Source organism: Coenobita brevimanus, chromosome 108 (genome assembly GCF_032717465.1).
Source record: "Coenobita brevimanus isolate Jiangsu-jjx chromosome 108, ASM3271746v2, whole genome shotgun sequence".
Classification (NCBI taxonomy): Eukaryota; Metazoa; Arthropoda; class Malacostraca; order Decapoda; family Coenobitidae; genus Coenobita; species Coenobita brevimanus.
This window is the reverse complement of record NC_137061.1, coordinates 5,630,351-5,650,036: the sequence shown is the minus strand read 5'-3', so window position 1 is coordinate 5,650,036 and position 19,686 is coordinate 5,630,351. Positions and strand designations below refer to the sequence as shown.

The 19,686-nt window shown below is 42.8% G+C and overlaps 1 protein-coding gene across 1 annotated transcript in view; it reads left to right on the top strand.

Moving 5' to 3' along the window:
• The window catches only part of LOC145416941 (serine-protein kinase ATM-like), a 505,436-nt gene that overhangs the window by 136,175 nt on the left and 349,575 nt on the right, over positions 1-19,686 (top strand). Inside the window, exon 16 of the mRNA XM_080285796.1 lies at positions 11,701-11,908. Within this exon, the coding sequence (XP_080141922.1) occupies positions 11,701-11,908 (208 nt within the window). The remainder of the gene's footprint in view (positions 1-11,700; positions 11,909-19,686) is intronic.

Here is a 19,686-nt window from a genome sequence, read left to right as displayed (position 1 = left end):
CCAAGGAGAAGATGGAGGGATATGGTGGATAAGTGTGAGGAAGAGAGGCTTGGAAGTCGGTGAGCTAGGGGACTGACAAGAGGTTGAGCTGGCTGGATGAATGTTGTGAGAAGAAGCGAATGATCAGTGATTTGGCACCCCTTTTCAATGTGACAGCATCTGGATTGACTATCAGATACGATTATGTGAAGCTACAGAATGTGGTGAGTGTTTTTTTGGCGTATCAGATAGAGCCAGGAATCCGGGGGCTTGAATGATGAGTGAATGGAAGCGTGGGCCATTGGATTGGGCAGACTTAGGCTGTCTGGACGTTGCTACCTCTCACCCTGCCCGAGGGTGGGAAAGGAGGTCCATTTGATGATGATACAATAAATTAATGGTACAATACAGTTTTTCTATCTGTCTATTGCCAGATGGCTTAGTCCCATAAGGGGTTACCACAAACAAATTCCCTCCATGTCTCCCTATCCCCCACGATTTCACTGCCCTCCCCCCAGCTCACACCACCCTCTATCATGTACCTCTCCATTTCATCCCTCCTTCTCATCCTCTGCCTCCCCCTCCTTCTTCCCCCTTCCACCTCACTCATACACTCTCTTCTCATTAGTCTCTCACCCCATCCTCTCCATGTGACCAAAGCACCTTAGTGCATTTCTACTAACGCTGTCCATCACATCGACATCCACACCTTAGTGCTCCTTCACCTCCTCTTTTGTCAGTCTGTCTGTCCATGTAACTCCACTTGCTTCTCTTATCCACACCGCAATGCTCCTTCATTTCTTCGTTTTTCAGTCTGTCTCTCCATGTAATTCCACATGCTTCTCTCATATAACTCATTTCCACTGCTTTCATTCTTTACTTGACTCCTTCCAACAAGGTGTAAGCTTAACATCCATACGTTAAGTTGGTATCACAGTGCTATCATGCAGTGACTTTTTTACTTCCAATTTCACGTCCCTGTTTCTTATCACTGTTTTCTAAGAACCAGGAATCTTTCTTCCTTGTTATACCCTTTCAAGCACTTCATCCTCTAATCTTCCATCTTTACTTCTCACACTACATAAGTACTTATATGCACTCACATTTTCCATTTAGTGGTAGGTGGTGGCGACCATCATCCACTCACTTGATGTAGTGCTGCCTACTTCTTCCTTAGCCTTTATCATTCTTTTTCTGTACTTTCCCTCCTCTCTTCCTATTTCTCCCATCTTTCCTGTCACTTCTTATTGCTTTTCTTTCCGTTACAGATGGCATTACATTGAGTGACAAGTCAAATGGTTTCCTGTAAGCCAAGAAACCATTTACGACACTGGGTGGTAACCTTATAACCAAACCATACGTGCTCCCTACGTGTCAACAAGTGGGTTGGTGGAGGGTTAGTGCCCCTCCCTGTAAAACAAATAACTCAGAGTCGAATGGGTACCCCTTACGGGATTGTGGCGTCTGGCAATAGATAGATAGATAGATTTTCCATTTCCTTATTGTCCAACTTCACTGTACATCCAGTGATTTCATATCTCTTGAAGACCATCACTTTACACCTCCATACATTCACCTTTAGATTCCATTTCTTATACACTCTCCCAAACCCGCAATTCCCCTTCATCTTCATTTAACAATACAGTATCTGCAAACAACAGTGCAGGAAGTTTCCAAGCACTGTCCTCTCTCCTTAGGGCTGCTTTAACATCCACTGCCCTACGTTGTGTCTCTTTTATAACCCCATCTGTATCCAGATTTAACCCACTGTGTACCGGCAGATTTTCCACCACTGCCCCCCCCATCCTGGCGTTTTTAATGAGAAACATCCAAATTCAGAGAGAAAGTGCTCAGTTGAGTTTATAAATACGGTACAGCCAACAGTACCTTCACCTAGGTACCGTGTTCTCTCTTGCCAGGCTCTAGGGAAAACTTTTTCTATGGGAGGGGTAACTATTCCAAACCATTCATAGTTGGTTAGATATTTAATTATTTGGTACGAATTTATATGTAGTACAAGAGTATATTGGTTTTCAGATGATAATATAGGCGATATAAGTGTTGTTCACTCACCAAACACATCAACATATGCACCTTCTTTTACGACGTTACCGCCTCATCACATCTGCTTCTTTCTTCCTCTGGCTTGTTACTTCCTTTGTTCTCCACCTCAGGAATAATTTTTGCCCTGAATTTTGTCATTGGAGAGATCATGGTGCGACATGTCTTTACTAGCCAGGTCACTGCTAACAGGTGAGTTGCTGAGAAAATGGCATGTGGGGGGGGGGGGATGGGGGTCAGGTGGGGCCAGGCATTCTCTCCGCCTGGCGTTGGGTAGAGGAAGGTCACCCACATATACCTACCAAAAATCACCCGTGAAACTTGAAAAATGTGCAAATGATGGACCTCGCAGATGCAAAACGTATGGATACGCTATCGGGTGTCACTGTGACAAAACGTGGCAACGTATCCATACGTTGTCGGGACGCCTCGGGGTAACAACCATGGAGACATGACACATACATATTTCAATCCAACATTCAGATAGGAAAATTCACTCAGTTCACTATCCAAATGCACTGCAGCCATAGCACCCTCATATGTACTTTTCATGGCATTCAACAACTTCCCATTTACTCCATATATTCTTAATATTTTCCATATTCCTTGATTTCCACTCTGTCATATGCATTCTCCAAATCCATGAAGGCTGCATACAACCTCCTTCTCTTCCCTAGAAACTTTTTCACCAAAGACCTAAGAATTAATATCTGATCAGTACCTCTTCCCTTCCCAAAACCTCCCTGTTCTTCTCCAGCTGATTCCTCTGTTAGTTCCCCAACTCTATCAGTAAGTATCCTACCATTTACTTTTCCTATTACACTAAGAAGACAAATGCCTCTATGATTACCACACACATCTTTATCCCCTTTTCCCTTGCACAGGGGAATGCTTATACTGTACCTAACTTCCTATCCTCCAGAACTCTACCTTCCTCCCCAGTCAATCTGCACATCTTCCAGAATCCATATCCATTCAGCCACTATCTCACCCTCATACTGCATCATTTCACCACACATTCCATCAATTCCTTGGGCCCCCATTTAAACTTTCTTCATTGCTTCCACTACTTCCATCTTACTGATCTCTTCCTCTTCTCTCGCCTCCCTCCTTCTCCCAGCCACTCCTCAGTCACTTATATTCACATTACCTTCATTCTCTATGTACAATATAACAGTTCCATAAAAGTTTCCATCTGCCCACTTTTTCTCCCTTCTCCACTAACAGTCTTCTGTTTTTATCTTTCACTCCCCTACTAATTTATTTATCACCCTGTCTAACTCACTTTACCTCCATCTAGAACATTTTTTTACATTCCATCCACTTTACAGTATACTCAGATTTCTTCCAGATTCCTCATCCACTCTCTTCTTTCTCTTACTAATCTTTTCACCTCTCTTATCCATCTCTCAACTTCCTCCATGCCCCTGCTTCCCATCCACATACATATGCTTTCTTCTTTTGCACTGTAGCTTGTCTAACCTTTTCTTTCCATCATGCTGTTTTTTGCGCCCCCTTTCATCTTCTCTTCACTCCATACACCACCTCACATGCTGCACAGATCTCTTCTGTGAATATCTTGCACACACCTTCCACCTCCCCGATCTGCTCCAAATCATGTTGACCCAATTGCTTCTCCACTTCTCTCTTATTTTCTGCCTTTTTTCCATCCTGTTGCAACTATTCTACCCTCTGTGTATGGACTACTTCCTCCTCTCCTTTCCTCCTATTCGTCCATTGCATTTGAATCTTGATTTTCATAACCACCACGTGGTGGTCAGAATATCCACTCCCCCAACCTCTGTATGCTCTGGCATGCATTACATACAACATAGTAATACAGTGCCGGTTGGCTATCATTTACGAGCCGGTTCAGACACTTCAGTGCTGGATATTACATAGAACTGCTGATTATGTCCTTTTTCAGCACCAGGCATTGCATAATATCACCGGATATTCCTTTAATAAAGCTAAGCCAGCAGCACCGGATATTGCAGCGACAGATAATTGAGAGTTTACCATATTGACCCTATTGGATATGTTTATGTGAAGCTACAGAGTGTGGTGAATGTTTTTGGCTTATCAGATAGAGCCAGGATTCCAGGGTCTTGAATGATGAGTGAATGGAAACTTGGTCCATTGGACTGGGCAGACTTGGGCTGTTTGGACACTGCTACTCCTTACCCTGCCCTAGGGTGAGAATGGAGGTCTGGATAATGATGATAATGATGATGATGATGTATTCTCATGAATGTTGCTTAGACCTTTTTTATATCCACATGGATTACATAAAGAACTTGCAAAAATATATTAATGCACCAGATACAAAACTGACAGTAGATCGAAGTAGTGGAAGAATTTTTGTGCATGATCGTGGATATGTACCATTATGCCTGTGTGATAGAGTCAGGATTCCGGGGGATTGAATGGTAAGAGAATGTGTGTGGCCCATTTAATTAAGAAGGCATTTTCTAAGTTCTCCTTCATTTAGGCTTTTTCTTGCTCTCTGGACCCTGCCTCACCCCGTCTGTAGATGGGAAGAGGTCCAGATGTTGATGATAATGATGATAATGAAGACATTGAACATAACATTTTCTGTTGATGAATACTATGTAGTGTGGAAGGTAGAAACACCCATCATCCCTTTGGTGACTACACTTGAGTGACAATCCAAGTGGTTTACTGTAGGCCGATAACCCATTTACTATGTTGGATGGCAACCATGTAAGCAGATAACACCTGGTGGTCAAGTGGGTTAAGGTGCTTTGTTGGATGGGGCATGTAAGGATTACATCTGAATAGTGGTTAGGGTTTATTGCTGACAAATTCCACTCAGAGGTGAGTGTGGCTGGTCCTTCTCACCTTAAATGTCGAGACTGAGTAGCCAAGCCAGGGGTTGCTACGATTCTGACGAGGCAAAAAAGATGATGATTGATGATGACAAATAATTTTCGTACATTTCAGTGGGAGAATTTGCAAATACAGTGTTGTTCAGCAACACTACCCTGCTGGCTCAAGTATTGTTGTCACTCTGCCATCATGACACAGTCTCAGCTAAGGTATGTTCTACACCTGTGGTAGTAAGCTTTTGATAGTTATTATAGATATGGTAAATGAGTGTGTGAGAAATGGAAGGTATAGAAGCTGATGAGGCTAGGGAACTAACAAGAGACTGAACTGATTAGACGAATTTTGTGCAGAGGATTGTTAGAACCGGGGTTTGGCACCACTTTTTAACTAGGCACATGTTGAATTGACTCTGTATGATGTGTAATTATGGGACTGTGTGTGGAACAAGTCCCCATGAGACAGAGCCAGGATTCTAGGGGCTTGAATGGTGAGTGAATGAGAGTGTGATCCATTTTATTAGGTGTGCTGTTGATTAGTTCTTCCACTATAATTTTTAATTCATTTTCCTTATATTTTGGACCTTGCCTAAGAGGCAGGTTGATGATGATGATGATGATGATGATGTGTCTGACTGTATGCATAGACAAGATGGCAAGTTCCCTTATACTCAGCGTGTGAATAATGTGATATATAAAAACTACCTTAATTTTTTTTTTTTCTAAACCTGTCATGATTATTTCAATTAATGTGTTTCCTTTCAGTTTATAATGTCTATCAATCTAACTAATGCCAGATTCCTTAATCCTGTAAGGGGTGGCCACAAACAAATCCCCTCCATGTTGCCCTGTCCCCTGCCATTTCACCGCCCTCCTCTCAGCTCACAACCCCACTCTCTTATATACCCCTCCACTACATCCCTCCATCTCATCCTCGGCCTTCCTCTCCCCTCCTCCACCTTACTCACATACAGTCTCCTCTACATCAGTCTCTCGCTCTCCATTCTCTCCACGTGGCCGAACCACCTCAATGTGTTTCTCCTATCACTTTCCATCACATCCACATCCACACTACAATGCTCCTTCACTTCCCCATTTCTCTCTTTCTCTCTCCATGCAACTCCACATGCTCCTCTCAGATGACTCATTTCCACTGCCCTCACTCTTGACTCATGTCCTTCCAGTAAGGTCCAAGCTGCACTTCAGTATGTTAGAGTTGGTATCACAGAACAATCATACAGTGGCATTTTTACTTCCATGCTCACTTCCCTATTTCTTATTACTGCTTTCAAAGAACCACCAACTTCTCTTTCTTGTTGTACCCTTTCAAGCACTTCATCTTCCAAACTTCCATCGTTACTTATCACACTACCCAAGTACTTAAATCCGCTTTCATTTTCCATTTCCTCACCTTCCAACCTCACTGTACATTCATTGACTTCATTTCTTTTGAAGACCATAACATTACTCTTCACCACATTAATTTTTAGATTATGTTTCTTACACGCTCTCCCAAACTCACTCACCAAGCCTTGCAGTCCCCCTTCATCTTCAATTAAGAGTACCGGTACAGTATCATCTGCAAACAACAGTACAGGAAGTGTCCAAACGTTGCCCTCGCTCATTAGCGCCGCTCCAACATCCACTGTCCTACCTTGTGTCTCTTTCATAACTCCATCGATATCCAGATTGAACATCCCTGGACACATGGCCCATCCTTGTTTCAATCCGACATTCAGATAGAAAAATTCACTCAGTTCCCTATCCACATGACTGCATACTATTCACAGCGTTAAATGACTTCCGATTTGCTCCACGTATTCCTAATATTATCCACATTCCTTGTCTGTCCACTGCGTCATATGCTTTTTCCAAATCCATGAAGGCTGTACAGTATACAACCTCTCTCTCTCTCTTCTCTAGAAACTTTTCCACTAAAGACTTAAGAATAAATTTCTGATCTACACATCCTCTTTCCTTCGTAAAATCTCCCATCCTCTATTTCCCGAACTCTGTCAGTAAGTATCCTACCTTATACCAATTACGCTCAGAAGACAAATGCCCCTTTGGTTACCATGCATTCCTTTTTCTTTTCCTTTGTCATCGCCACCACCACCACCACCACTGCTGCCACCACCACCACCACCACCACCACCACCACCACCACCACCACCACCAATCATCATCATCATCATCATCATCATCTGGACCTCCTTTCCACCGTAACAATGTCCATCAGCCCAACTTTGCCGAATGCAATGGGCCACAGTTCCATTCACTCATCATTTAAGCCCCCAGAATCCTGGCTCAATCAGATATGCCAAAAACATTCACCACATTCTGCAGCTTCACATAAACGTATCTGATTGAGTCAATCCGGATGCTGCAACATTAAAAAGAGGTGCCAAATCCCTGATCATGCACTTCTCCTCACGATGTTCATCCAGCCAGCTCGATCTCTTGTCAGGTCCCTAGCCTTAACAACTTTCAAACCCCTTTTCCTCACACACACATCCACCATATTTCTCCACCTTCTCCTTCCTACCTCGCCTCCTCCCTCCTTGATATTTGCTCAGATATACCTTTTTCACCACTGTTGTTATCCATTTGCTCCACATTACCATACCATCTCAGTACACTCTCTTCGATTCTGGTGTCCAAAGACTTCCTCACTCCACATCTTTCACAGATCACATTATTTTGTATTGTATTTACCCTCTGTACTCTACATATGTTCCTCAGCAGTCCCATCTCCACTGCTCTCACTCTTGACTATTCATTTTCATGCTACACCATAGTCTCGCATCCATATGTTAAAGTTGGCACTAACACTCCTTCATGTAAGCCTCATGCAGCTGCAACACTCAAGCCTCTGTTTTTTATCAAGGCCCTCATTCCACCAGCTACTTCTCTTCCTTGTGTCACTACTTTCAACTTCTGTTACACATTTTCCTCTCTTTCTATCACTGTATGAGTGAATATACATAGGTGGCCCATTTCACTGGACATGTTTGCTGTTGCTACAGTAGTTGTCACAGTTTCGTAGTGTCTCTTTCCATGTTACTCGATCCTACCTTAACCAATCCTTGGGAGGAGAAGAGTGATCATGATGATGATGGTGTTGGTGAGCTTATGATTATGATGACAGTGATGATGATGAAACTGTGTAACTTGCTTGTATGCCTCAGAGAAGTACTTATTCACCTCTGACTTTCAGGGAGGGATGGAAATAATGAAGACTCTCCAGGAGAATGCCATGACAAGACAAAAATCTGATGAGTATTGTTGTGGTGTGGAGGACTTGTGCTTTGCGTTATCATTGACAAGGCCATTGCCACTCCTACCCACACAAGGCAGTGGCAGCAGTAGTGACATATCATCAGAAACACTGGGCTCAAGGATGGTACTAGAACATCAAGAAGTTGTCATTTCCAGGCTCAATGACTTCGTCCAACAGGTGATGATAATTATAATGGCATTCAGCACACCCTTGTGTAATGATGAGGATGTATTTTTAAAAAATGTATCGCCTAACGATTTATTGTATGTCAGGTCAGTTATAACGTGTTCATTGAGGATACATTTTTGCCCAAGGGTCACCCACCCAACAAAATGTAAAAAGTTTCCTACATACTTAAACTGGTTGTTGTTTCACTTCACTGCACTTCACTTGCTGCTTCAACTCCAACACCACACTGTTGTTCCATCACTGACACAAGTACACCCGATAGTGATGAGTTCAAAGGCCATGTTGGAACAGAAAACTGTAAACCTGTGTCCCTGTGATTGTGTAAGTGAAAATAGCAATCTCACATAGACCAGTTAGGCTATGTACAGGATCGTAATGATTGTATAAGCAAAAATGCAGTCATAATTATGTCATCCAGTGAGTCCATATACAGGATCATAATGATTGTAAAATTGAAAATGCTGTCATACATTATCCATTGAAGCTTTGTACAGGATCATCTATCTATCTATCTATAGCCCGACGCCCTCATCCCGCAGAGGGTGGCCACAGACAAAATGCCTCCAAGTCGCTTTGTCACCCACCATTTGACTACCCTCCCCCCAACTCACTCCCCCCTCCCTCATATACCTCTCAGCTCCATCCCTCCACCTCATCCTCAGTCTACCCCTCCCTCTCCCTCCCTCCACCTCACCTACATACACCCTCTTAGTTAGTCGTTCATTCTCCATTCTCTCCACATGCCCAAACCACCTCAGTGTATTTCTCCTAATCTTCTCAGCCACATCCACATCCACCCCACAACGTTCCTTCACTTCTTCATTCGTCAGCCTGTCCCTCCATGTCACACCACATGCTCCTCTCAAGTAACTCATTTCCACTTCTCTCACTCTTGACTTGTTCCCCTCTAGCAAGGTCCATGCCTTGCTTCGATACGTCAGGGTAGGGATCACGATACTATCATGCAATGACTTCTTAACTTCCATACTCACCTCCCTATTTCTCATCACTGCTTTCAGTGAACCAACAACCTTCCTTCCCTGCTGTACCCTTTCATGCACTTCATCCCCCAAAGTTCCATCCTTACTCATCACACTACCCAAGTACTTGAATGCATTCACATTCTCCATATCCTCACCATCCAACCTCACTGTACATTCTGTGACTTCATTCCTCTCAAACACCATAACTTTACTTTTGTTTACATTAACTTTCAGCTTCCTCCTCCTACACACTGTCCCAAATTCATTCACCAAACCTTGCAACTCCCATTCATCTTCACTCAATAATACTGTATCATCAGCAAACAGCAACACCAGAATCTTCCAAATCTCACCCTCATTCATTAGAGCCACCCCCACATCCACTGCCCTACCTTGCACCTCCTTTACAACCCCATCCATGTATATATTAAACAGGATCATAATGATTGTATAAGTGAAGATAGTGATCATACATCGACCTCTGAAGCTTCATACAGGATCATAGTAATCGTGCAAGTGAAAATGCTGTCATACATCAAAAAAGGTCCTAATGTTTAGTCATCATATACAGTAGGTGATTCATTGGATACTGGTTCATGGTATAATGAGGGTCTACTGTAAACTGTTGTGTGACAGTTGTAGATGATGTTGATGTTGTTGTTGTTGATAGTTCTAGTTACAATAGTAATAATTATTATATATTTTTTTTCCTTTCTCTTTCCCTCACAGTTGAAATTAGATGCAGCTTCTGGCAGTGCAGAATGGGCGCTGCCTGGAGTGCAGGTTGTGGAGCTTCTAGTCAAACTCCTACAGCACATAGCAGATCATAGGTTAGTACCCTATAGTTTGTTCACCTTAGTTCACTTGAAGTACAGTAATAGTAGTAGTAGTAGTAGTAGTATTTGCAACCCCAGGCAGGACTGAGTCTCCTTGGTTACTAGTCACATTTACCCTCCTGTCTAACTACAGTTTGATAGGGATCATTTTCAGGTGAAAACAAATCATGTACTTCAGACATTAATTTACTACCTCTTTGTATTGAATGCTGAGGTATAACAAGAGTTTAACACTATAATATGGTGCTAGTCATGAAGAAATGCCATGGAAAGGATGTTAAGTCACAGTCTTGTCTAATTCTGTCACTGAGCTTTAGGAATTAGGCAGAAAAAGGAGGAAAATCACCACTAAGTTAAAAAGAATGAACTGTAGGTGGGGATTTTTGCCTTCTTGTAGCTTATGTCAAAATTGTCACATAGTTCAGTATCAGCACAAGACAGGACTAGGCTCAGCATCCCTTTCATAGCACTTGGGAGTGTCTGCTACATGCAGGATTGAACTGCAGGAGGAAAGGACTTAGGGGGAGGAAAATAGGGAAGGGAGAAGGTAGGACAGCAAAACGAGAAAGGGGAAGGGAGAGAAAAAGAAGGAAGGAAGAAGGTGAAAGTAGGACAGAGCAAAGAGAGGAAGGAGAAAGGAAGAGAAAATAAAGACATAAGGAGAGAAAATTAGAGAAGGGAGAAGTTAGGACAGCAAAGAGAGGAAGGAGAAGGGATGAGAAACAAACATAGATGCTGAAGTAGAGTATTGTTCAACTTCATCCACAGAGAAAAAAGATATCAGGACGATGGTTTGTGGTAGGTGGTGGCTACCATCATCCACTCACTTGATGTAGTGCTGCCTACTTCTTGCTTAGCTTGTATCACTCTTTTTCTGTGCCTGTCCTCCTCTCTTCCTATTTCTCACCATCATCCACTCACTTGATGTAGTGCTGCCTACTTCTTCCTTAGCCTTTATCATTCTATTTCTGTGTCTGTCCTCCTCTCTTCCTATTTCTCCCATCTTTCCTGTCACTTCTTATTGCTTTTCTTTCCTTTACGGGTGGCTTTACATTGAGTGACAAGCCAAATGGTTTCCTGTAAGCCAAGAAACCATTTACAACGCTGGGTGGTAACCATATAACTAAACCATACGTGCTCCCTACGTGTCAACAAGTGGGTTGGTGGAGGGTTAGTGCCCCTCCCCGTAAAACAAATAACTCAAAGTCAAATGGCCACCCCTTACGGGATTATGGCGTCTGGCAGTAGATAGAGATAGATAGGACGATGATGAAGGTGATGATCATGGTGGTGGTGTTGGTGGTGATAATCGTTCTGGCAATGATGATGGTGGTGGTGTTGGTGGTGATAATGGTTCTGGTGATGGTGGTGGTGATGGATAATGATGATGATGATGACGACACCTGTGACGGAAACAGTTGTGTTCTATTTTTTATTTTTTTGTTTTAGAGGATATTCTAAATGATGATGATGATGACCATTGAAAGTTGTATTTTACTTAATTGTTATTATTATTTTTTTTCCAGGTTGGAGAAGATGCTTGAAGATATGTTAAAATTGGTAGAAATAAGTATTGTGGCTGCACTTGAGAAGCCCGAGTCAGAGTCTAAGTTAGAGGCTGAGTCAGAAGCCAAGTCTAAGTCAGAGTCTGATTGTTGGTCCCTCCTCCTTCCGTCCCTCCAGGCTCTCTATCACGTCTACTATATCACAGCTATTGCTCCAAGGCATTATAAGGTAGTAGTAGTAGTGGCATTTGTAGTAGTAGTAGTTGCAGTTGTAGTTGTGGTGGTAGTGGTAGTAGTAGTAGTAGTAGTAGTAGTAGTAATAGTAATGTATACCCATTTTACTCTGACCTGGCATAAAATTACTGTCTCTTCACCTTGAGTAATGAATTGCAGCATTAACCAAACACTAGAATCTGATGCTAGTCAAGAAGTGCTATGAAAAGGATATGGAGCCACAGTATTGTCTTATTCTCCTATGCTATGTGAAATAAGCTACAAAAAGACAAAAGCCTGTTCCAAATTAAGTTAAGAGGACTATAGTAATAGTAGTAGTCCATCCATCATATAATTCTCTGTTGCCCCCTGAGAAGCGTACGGCCCGGGGCTAGGCAAGTGGGTCCTGATACTTAAGATGAAAGTGACCAGCCTTACTCATCTCTAAGTGGCATTACGTGAGCAGCAAACCTCAACCACCCTTTGGATATGAACCTGCGTAGGCTCAGTCTGCCCCTCTCCCAGTGATGACTCAATGAGCTGCCTGGAACAACTGTCCGACTCAATTCTTCATTTCTGCAACATTCGTGGCCTTTCCTCTAACTCTCTCTGTTGAGCACCACCTCCCTTCCACTAAACCTTACCTTCTCTTCTTAATTGAGACTCAGCTGTCTGAGGCAGTTGATAGCAATCCCTTTTCTGTATCCTCCTACTTTTTCTACTCATATCAAAGCCAAAGGTGGGTGTTGTGTATATGTACGCAATGACTTAAATTGCTTTCGTGTTCCTGGACTTGAGTCTTCTGAATTCTCTACACTCTGGCTTTGGCTTTCCTGTCATTCTCTGACTAAATATATCTGCACTGTTTACTTATCCCCTAATTCTACTGATTATCAAAAATTCTTTGACTATCTTACTTCTACGATGGAACACATTCTATCCATTTCTCCTTTCTCTGAAATCTCCATTCTAGGAGATTTCAGTGTTCACCACCACCTTTGGCTCTCCTCTCCTTTCACTGATCTGCCTGGTGAACAAGCCTACATCTTTTCTATCCTAAATGACCTAGAGCAGCTTGTACAGCACCCTACCTGTATCCCTGACTGCCTTGGAGAGAGCTCCAACATACTTGACCTCTTCCATACAACTAAACCTTCTGCTTACGCTGTTAATCTTTCCTCTCCATTGGGCTCCTCTGATCACAAACTTATTACCTTAACCTGTCCTATCGCTCAAGTACGGCCTGTGGACCCTCCAAAGAAATGTCGACTGTGGCACTCCTGGAGCTGCGGATTGAGAGGCCCTCAGACAGTATAGAGAGTCCCCGATAAACAAAGCCCCAATACTGTATATACAGTACAATCCCTGCTATCCGGTATCCAGACAAACGGAATACTCAGAAAAACGGGAAAATTCAAGGGCTGGTAAAAACGTCAGTAAGTTATAACTGTGCGCCATTTTGAATGGACCGCCAAACCGCCGTTTTATCGTGTCACGCGAGGCTGGGTGAAGTCGAACTAAGCGAGGTGAAGGCATTTCTGGCTAATGTAAATCCCTAGTAAATCCTCTTAACCAGCCCTCCTCCTCCTTTCCCCTACTTGAATTCAGTCATCCTCCACACCCTCCACAATTTCCACAAATCACCAGTCTGCTTTTTACCACCAGACAGTAAACAAGCTCTCTTGCTGTTGTGTTGCTCTGATGGACGATAATTTCAACATTCCAAAATGCCTAAAGAGCAAACTAAACGTAAGCGTGTTGTGCCTACCTTGAAACAGAAGCTGGACATATGCAGTAGACTTGAAAAAGGCAAACATTATAAAACACTGATGACCGAATATATTGTAGGAAATCCAACGATTTATATAAAGACCCAGCATCCAAGCTCAATGAATTTTTCATGAAAAGCGAGACAAGTAAGTCCATTGAAAAAAGGCATACTCTTCATCGTTCAAGTGGTTTTGCTTAGAAAGATCTAGGGGAGCACCTATTTCTGGTCCTCTTATCGAAGAAAAAGCAAGAGAGTTTCACAGTAAAATGAATACAGAAGTCGAATGTGATTTCAGTGTTGGATGGTTAAATCGTTTCAAAGACAGGCATGGAATTTGTAAGCCAGACATCTCGGGAGAGAGCAAATCAGCAAACGCCGGTGTTTTTCTTCCTAACGGACCGACTCTAACTTGCACCACATAAATTCATCTTAGAACACATGTGTGCTGGCAGAGATGGAAAAAAAAAAAAAATGTTAATAGGAATGAAGGTTTACTTTGTTGGAAGAAAAAAAAATATATATGCTTGCACTTCATAAGTACATCATGTATTTTATTTTGTGCAAAACAGCTGAGTGGCGGCAGGTGAAGGGTGGAATGATGGAGGTCAGTCGGGGCCGGGACCGTAAACAAGCTTGTGTGGGGGCACAGGTGTGATAATTCTACAGTGCAGTCTTAACATCAGTTCACCAATAAATGTTCAAGATTTTATTTCTTTATTTTTCCACTTTTATGAGTACAGTACATACAACGAATGCTTCGGTAGTTAACAGAATGGTGCAAAACAGTGGCGGAATGGTGGCGGTCATTTGGGGCCGGGATCGTAAACAAAGCTGATGTGGGAGCACAGGTGTCGTGATAATTTACCAATAAATATTCAGGATTTTATTTCTTTAGTTTTCCACATGAGTACAGTACATACAAGAAATTATTCGGTAGTTAACAGAATGGACTTGTGCATTTTGCAGTACCGGTACTGCAAGGCATTGCATGCACATGCATTATGACCATGGTGTGTGTTTACGAGGCAATTTTTCAGGTGGATTCTCTTAGTGTGCCCCCTGATGTGAGTGGTGAGTACCTGAATTGTATTTACTGCTGTGATAATGATCGCCTTTGTATAGATTTGAATATCAGAACTACGGGAAAAATCTGTAACCAGGAAGGTGATTCCCCAAGCCGCCCGGTTAACTGGGATTGTACTGTAGTATGTATTATTTATATAGTTTTCGTTTTCGTTTTTAAAGGCTCCAACATGCTTACATGTGTCGGCCTTGGTCACCTAATGGTGGCTCTCCACGCTGCACGATCCATTGCAGCCTCCCTGTTCAGTCCCTTAACCCTGAGGTCACACTTAATGACCTCGTCCCATGTCTTTCTCGGTCTACCCCTCATAACCCCACCCCCAATATTAACACTTCTCACCTTCTTCACCCAATTATCATCCCCCATCCTCTCCACATGTCCAAACCATCTCAATCTACCTCTCCTTATCACAACACCAATACACTCCAGTCCCATCCTACCTCTCAACTCTTCCATTGTAAACCCAGCCCCTCCAGGCCTTGGACACAGGGACGCACTGCACATCCACCTAATCATTGTCATTTCTGTACGTCAGAGCCGGCAGATATCTTCCTCCTTCACGGCCCAGGTCTCACTACCATACAGCATTACACTGCTAACACATGCTGCATACAAAGACCCCTTAGCACGTAGGGAGAGTCCTCTCAATGTCAGGAGAGGCAAGAGCTCCCTGAACTTCTTCCAACCACTTCTCACCCTAGCCACAGAGCTAGCTCCAGCCCCACCTCCAGCACACAACATGTCTCCCAAATAACAAAACTCTTCCACACACTCAAGAGATTCACCAGCAAGTTCAATCCTTTCACATCTGACAATCTCCACCTGCTCACTCCGACACGCCGTACACATAAAATCAGCATTATCTCGCAGTCTACCTCTGATACCACTACATCTCTAATGCACCCATTTATCACAAACACCGCACAAGATGGAATTACTTCCCATGCCCTTGTGGCAAACTGCACATGGCCACTCCACTCACTCAATGTAGTGCTGCTCTCGGGTGTCTGCCCTGTCCTCTCCTCCATCCTTGTTTCCTTCCATCATCTTCTGTCTTTCTTTCCTTCATTTTTTCCTCTTCCTTCTGCCTACGGGTGACTTTACACTCCCTCTTCTGTCTTTCATTCCTTCATTCTTTCCTCTTCCTTCTGCCTGTGGGTGACTCTACACTGAGTGACAAGCCTAATGGTTTCCTGTACACCAGGAAACCATTTACTATGCTGGGTGGTAACCATATAACCAAATTTTGGCGCCTGGTGGTTTAGTGGGTAATTATTGTGCTTCAATCGGATTGAACCAGTGAAGGTTTATATCCAAGGGATGATTGGGGTTTATTGCTCATGTATTGCCACTCAGGGATGAGTGAGGTTGGTCACTCTCATCCTGAATGTCAGGACCAACTGCCTAGCCCCGGGCTCCTACACTCCTCATGGGGCAACGTAGGATTGGATGATGGATGGATGGATTTATATAAACTAAAAAAAGAAGTGGTTTTTATTGTTATAATACCACACTACATATACACAACTGATTATAACTTGGCTTAGGTAGCTTAGGAAACCATACAGTAGGACCTGTGCTATATATTGGGTGAACTGTACATTGGTGACATTCATCACCATTTCACTGATAGAGAAGTGGCTGGCACAGTAGGAAGTTGGTCGGGGGGACTCATTTAGGACACCAAGGATGTCTGATACCAGTACACAGCGCTCATCTATTCGCATTGGCCACTGGAACACCATCCACCATCCTTCTAGAGCCATGAAGCGCAGGACCACGTCACCCGTCTCAGTGTTATGCATCATCACAATCGCTGTTTGCCACTTAGAATCATACACAATGGCTACAAACTTCCCAACTTTGTCATGGAGACTGTCCATAGGCTGTAGCAATATAGGCCTACACATGGAAATTTTTTTGGAAACTGGTAGCCTACCCAGTCCCACAAACCAAGAAATCCTCTCCTACACAGTTCAGTCAACGTGTGAAAGCAAAACACTCCCAGCTTAAGCACCTGAAAGGATAATGGCACTTAAACACTGATAACTAAAATAATTATGCCGTCTTATTGGCAACAGCAAGGCCTTCTTTGGTGTTGGGCTTCACTTTCATGCAAACATATTTACATGGCATTTTCTTCTACTTGCCATATGAATCATGGGGTAGGCCACAATTCGAATTCACCTCAAAATATCAAATTATTTTTTAATGAGCTGAAACAGAGAGGAGAATGTTAATATGGCTTGAAACTTGTATATAATGGGTAGATTTATTTTTATTTATTTATTTATTTATTTTTTTTTTGATGCAATAAATGCTGAAATTTTTCAGTAAACAGTTTCATTTCTCCAATGCCTTGTTTTTTGCACAATTGATCAAAACTTTCCACAAATAAATTGTGGAAAGTATTAGGAATATATGGAGTAGATGGGAAGTTGTTGAATGCTGTGAAGAGTATGTATGATGGTGCTAAGGCTGCAGTGCGTGTGGATGGTGAACTAAGTGAATTTTTCTCTTTGAAGGTTGGGTTGAAACAGGGATGTGTCATGTCTCCATGGTTGTTCAGTCTGTATATGGATGGGGTAATAAAAGAGGTACAAGGTAGGGTTGTGGACATTGGAGTGGCCTGGTGAGAGAGGATAGTGTTTGGAAACTCCCTGTACTGTTGTTTGCAGATGATACTGTGTTGTTGAGTGAAGACGAAGGGGAGCTGCAAGGCTTGGTGGATGAGTTTGGGAGAGTGTGTAAGAAACGGAATCTAAAGGTGAATGTAGGGAAGAGTAAAGTGATGGTCTTTGAGAGAGGTAAAGTCAGTGAATGTACAGCGAGGTTGGATGGTGAGGAATTGGAAAATGTGAGTCCGTTTAAGTACTTGGGTAGTGTGATGAGTAAGGATGGAGGTTTGGAGGGTGAAGTGCTTGAAAGGGTACAGCAAGGAAGAAAGGTTGCTGGTTCTTTGAAAGCAGTGATAAGAAACAGGGAAGTGAGCATGGAAGTGAAGAAGTTACTACATGACAGTATTGTGATACCAACTCTAACGTATGGAAGTGAAGCTTGGACATTGTTGGAAGGACGCAAGTCAAGAGTGAGAGCAGTGGAAATGAGTTATTTAAGAGAAGCCTGTGGAGTCACATGGAGAGACAGGCTGACGAATGAGGATATAAAGGAGCGTTGTGGTGTGGATGTGGATGTGATAGGAAGCGTTATGAGGAACACACTGAGGTGGTTTGGCCATGTGGAGAGGATGGAGGGTGAGAGACTGACGAAGAGAGTGTATGTGAGTGAGGTGGAGGGGGGAAGAGGGAGGGGGAGGCCGAGGATGAGATGGAGGGATGGGGTGGAGAGGTATATGAGAGAGAGGGGTGTGAGTTGGGAGCAGGGCAGTGAAATGGCGGGGGACAGGGCGCCATGGAGGCGATTTGTTTCTGGCCACCCCAAACGGGATTGAGGCGTCTGGCAATAGATAGATAGATAGATAGATCAAAACTTCATATGACCTTGTTAGGTCATCATTCCTCTAAAACCTAAGCCCAACAGAAACAGAATCCATGTAATAGTTTCAAAGCTATGGGCCCTTGAACTGGAATTATTGGCATCGTGGCAAAATGACTCCGTTTTACCCTACCAGTAGTAGTAGTAGTAGTAGTACCGGTAGTAGGCTAATTAATACAAAAGATCTTGTACAGTCATCCCTTAACATTCGCGGGGATTAGGTAACAGAGAGACACCCATGAATGTTAAAAATCTGCGGATATCTGCTGCCTCCCCTTAAAAACACCTATGGACCCCCCATTTCCCTATATAACTAAAGAAAAACCCTATGTTCATGTTTATAACCGCTTTATTTAATACAAGAACACTAAACAACTACTTTATTTAATGCAACAACACTAAAAGTTAAAAATAATGAATAGTGTACTCCTGCATGGCCTCTTCTGACTGTGCTCATCCCAGCTTCCTCCAAAAGGAAGAGTGTTACAGTATATTTCATTCACTGGATAATGCCATTACTGTACTAAAACAGCCATGAACTGTGCCTGGAATAAGGTTACAGTGTCAGCAGAGTTCAACGAGATATATATATATATATTTTTTTCTGTAGCCATCCGCAGATATTCAAAACTGTGTATGTTAAAACCGCGAATGTTAAGGAATGACTATATCAGATTTTTCTTGCTCTCTGGACCCTACCTCACTGATCCTTAGATGGGAAGAGGTCTGGATTATGATTATAATGATGATAGTTTATTATTATTATTATTATTATTATTATTACTATTTTTATTTCAGGATGGGAAGCTAAAGTATGTGGGGAGAGACTGCAAGCATTGATCAGTCTGATACCTCCAAATCTATTGTTATTACTGTATTGTTATTATAATTTGGCCATGTGGAGAGGATGGAGGGTGAGAGACTGACGAAGAGAGTGTATGTGAGTGAGGTGGAGGGGGAAAGAGGGAGGGGGAGGCCGAGGATGAGATGGAGAGATGGGGTGGAGAGGTATATGAGAGAGGGGGGTGTGAGTTGGGAGCAGGGGAGTGAAATGGCGGGGGACAGGGCGACTTGGAGGCGATTTGTTTGTGGCCACCCCAAACGGGATTGAGGCGTCTGGCAATAGATAGATAGATAGTTATTATAATTACCAGCCGCAGTAGTGAAGCTGGTATTGTTTTCAGTTCGTGTGTGTGTGTGTGTGTGTATTTACCTATTTGTAGTATACAGGTATGGAGCAATCCTCATGTTGTCCTTTCTCCATATCCACATTTATCTAGTCTACTTTTACACTCATGAATATTTTTCTCCTGCACCACCTTTTCGTCTAAGTTGTTCCAAATATTTATGTATTTACCAAATATACCTAATTGTGATATCTGGTTAGTACTTGGATGGGTGACCGCCTGGGAACACCAGATGCTGTTGGCATCCCCACGTGTCA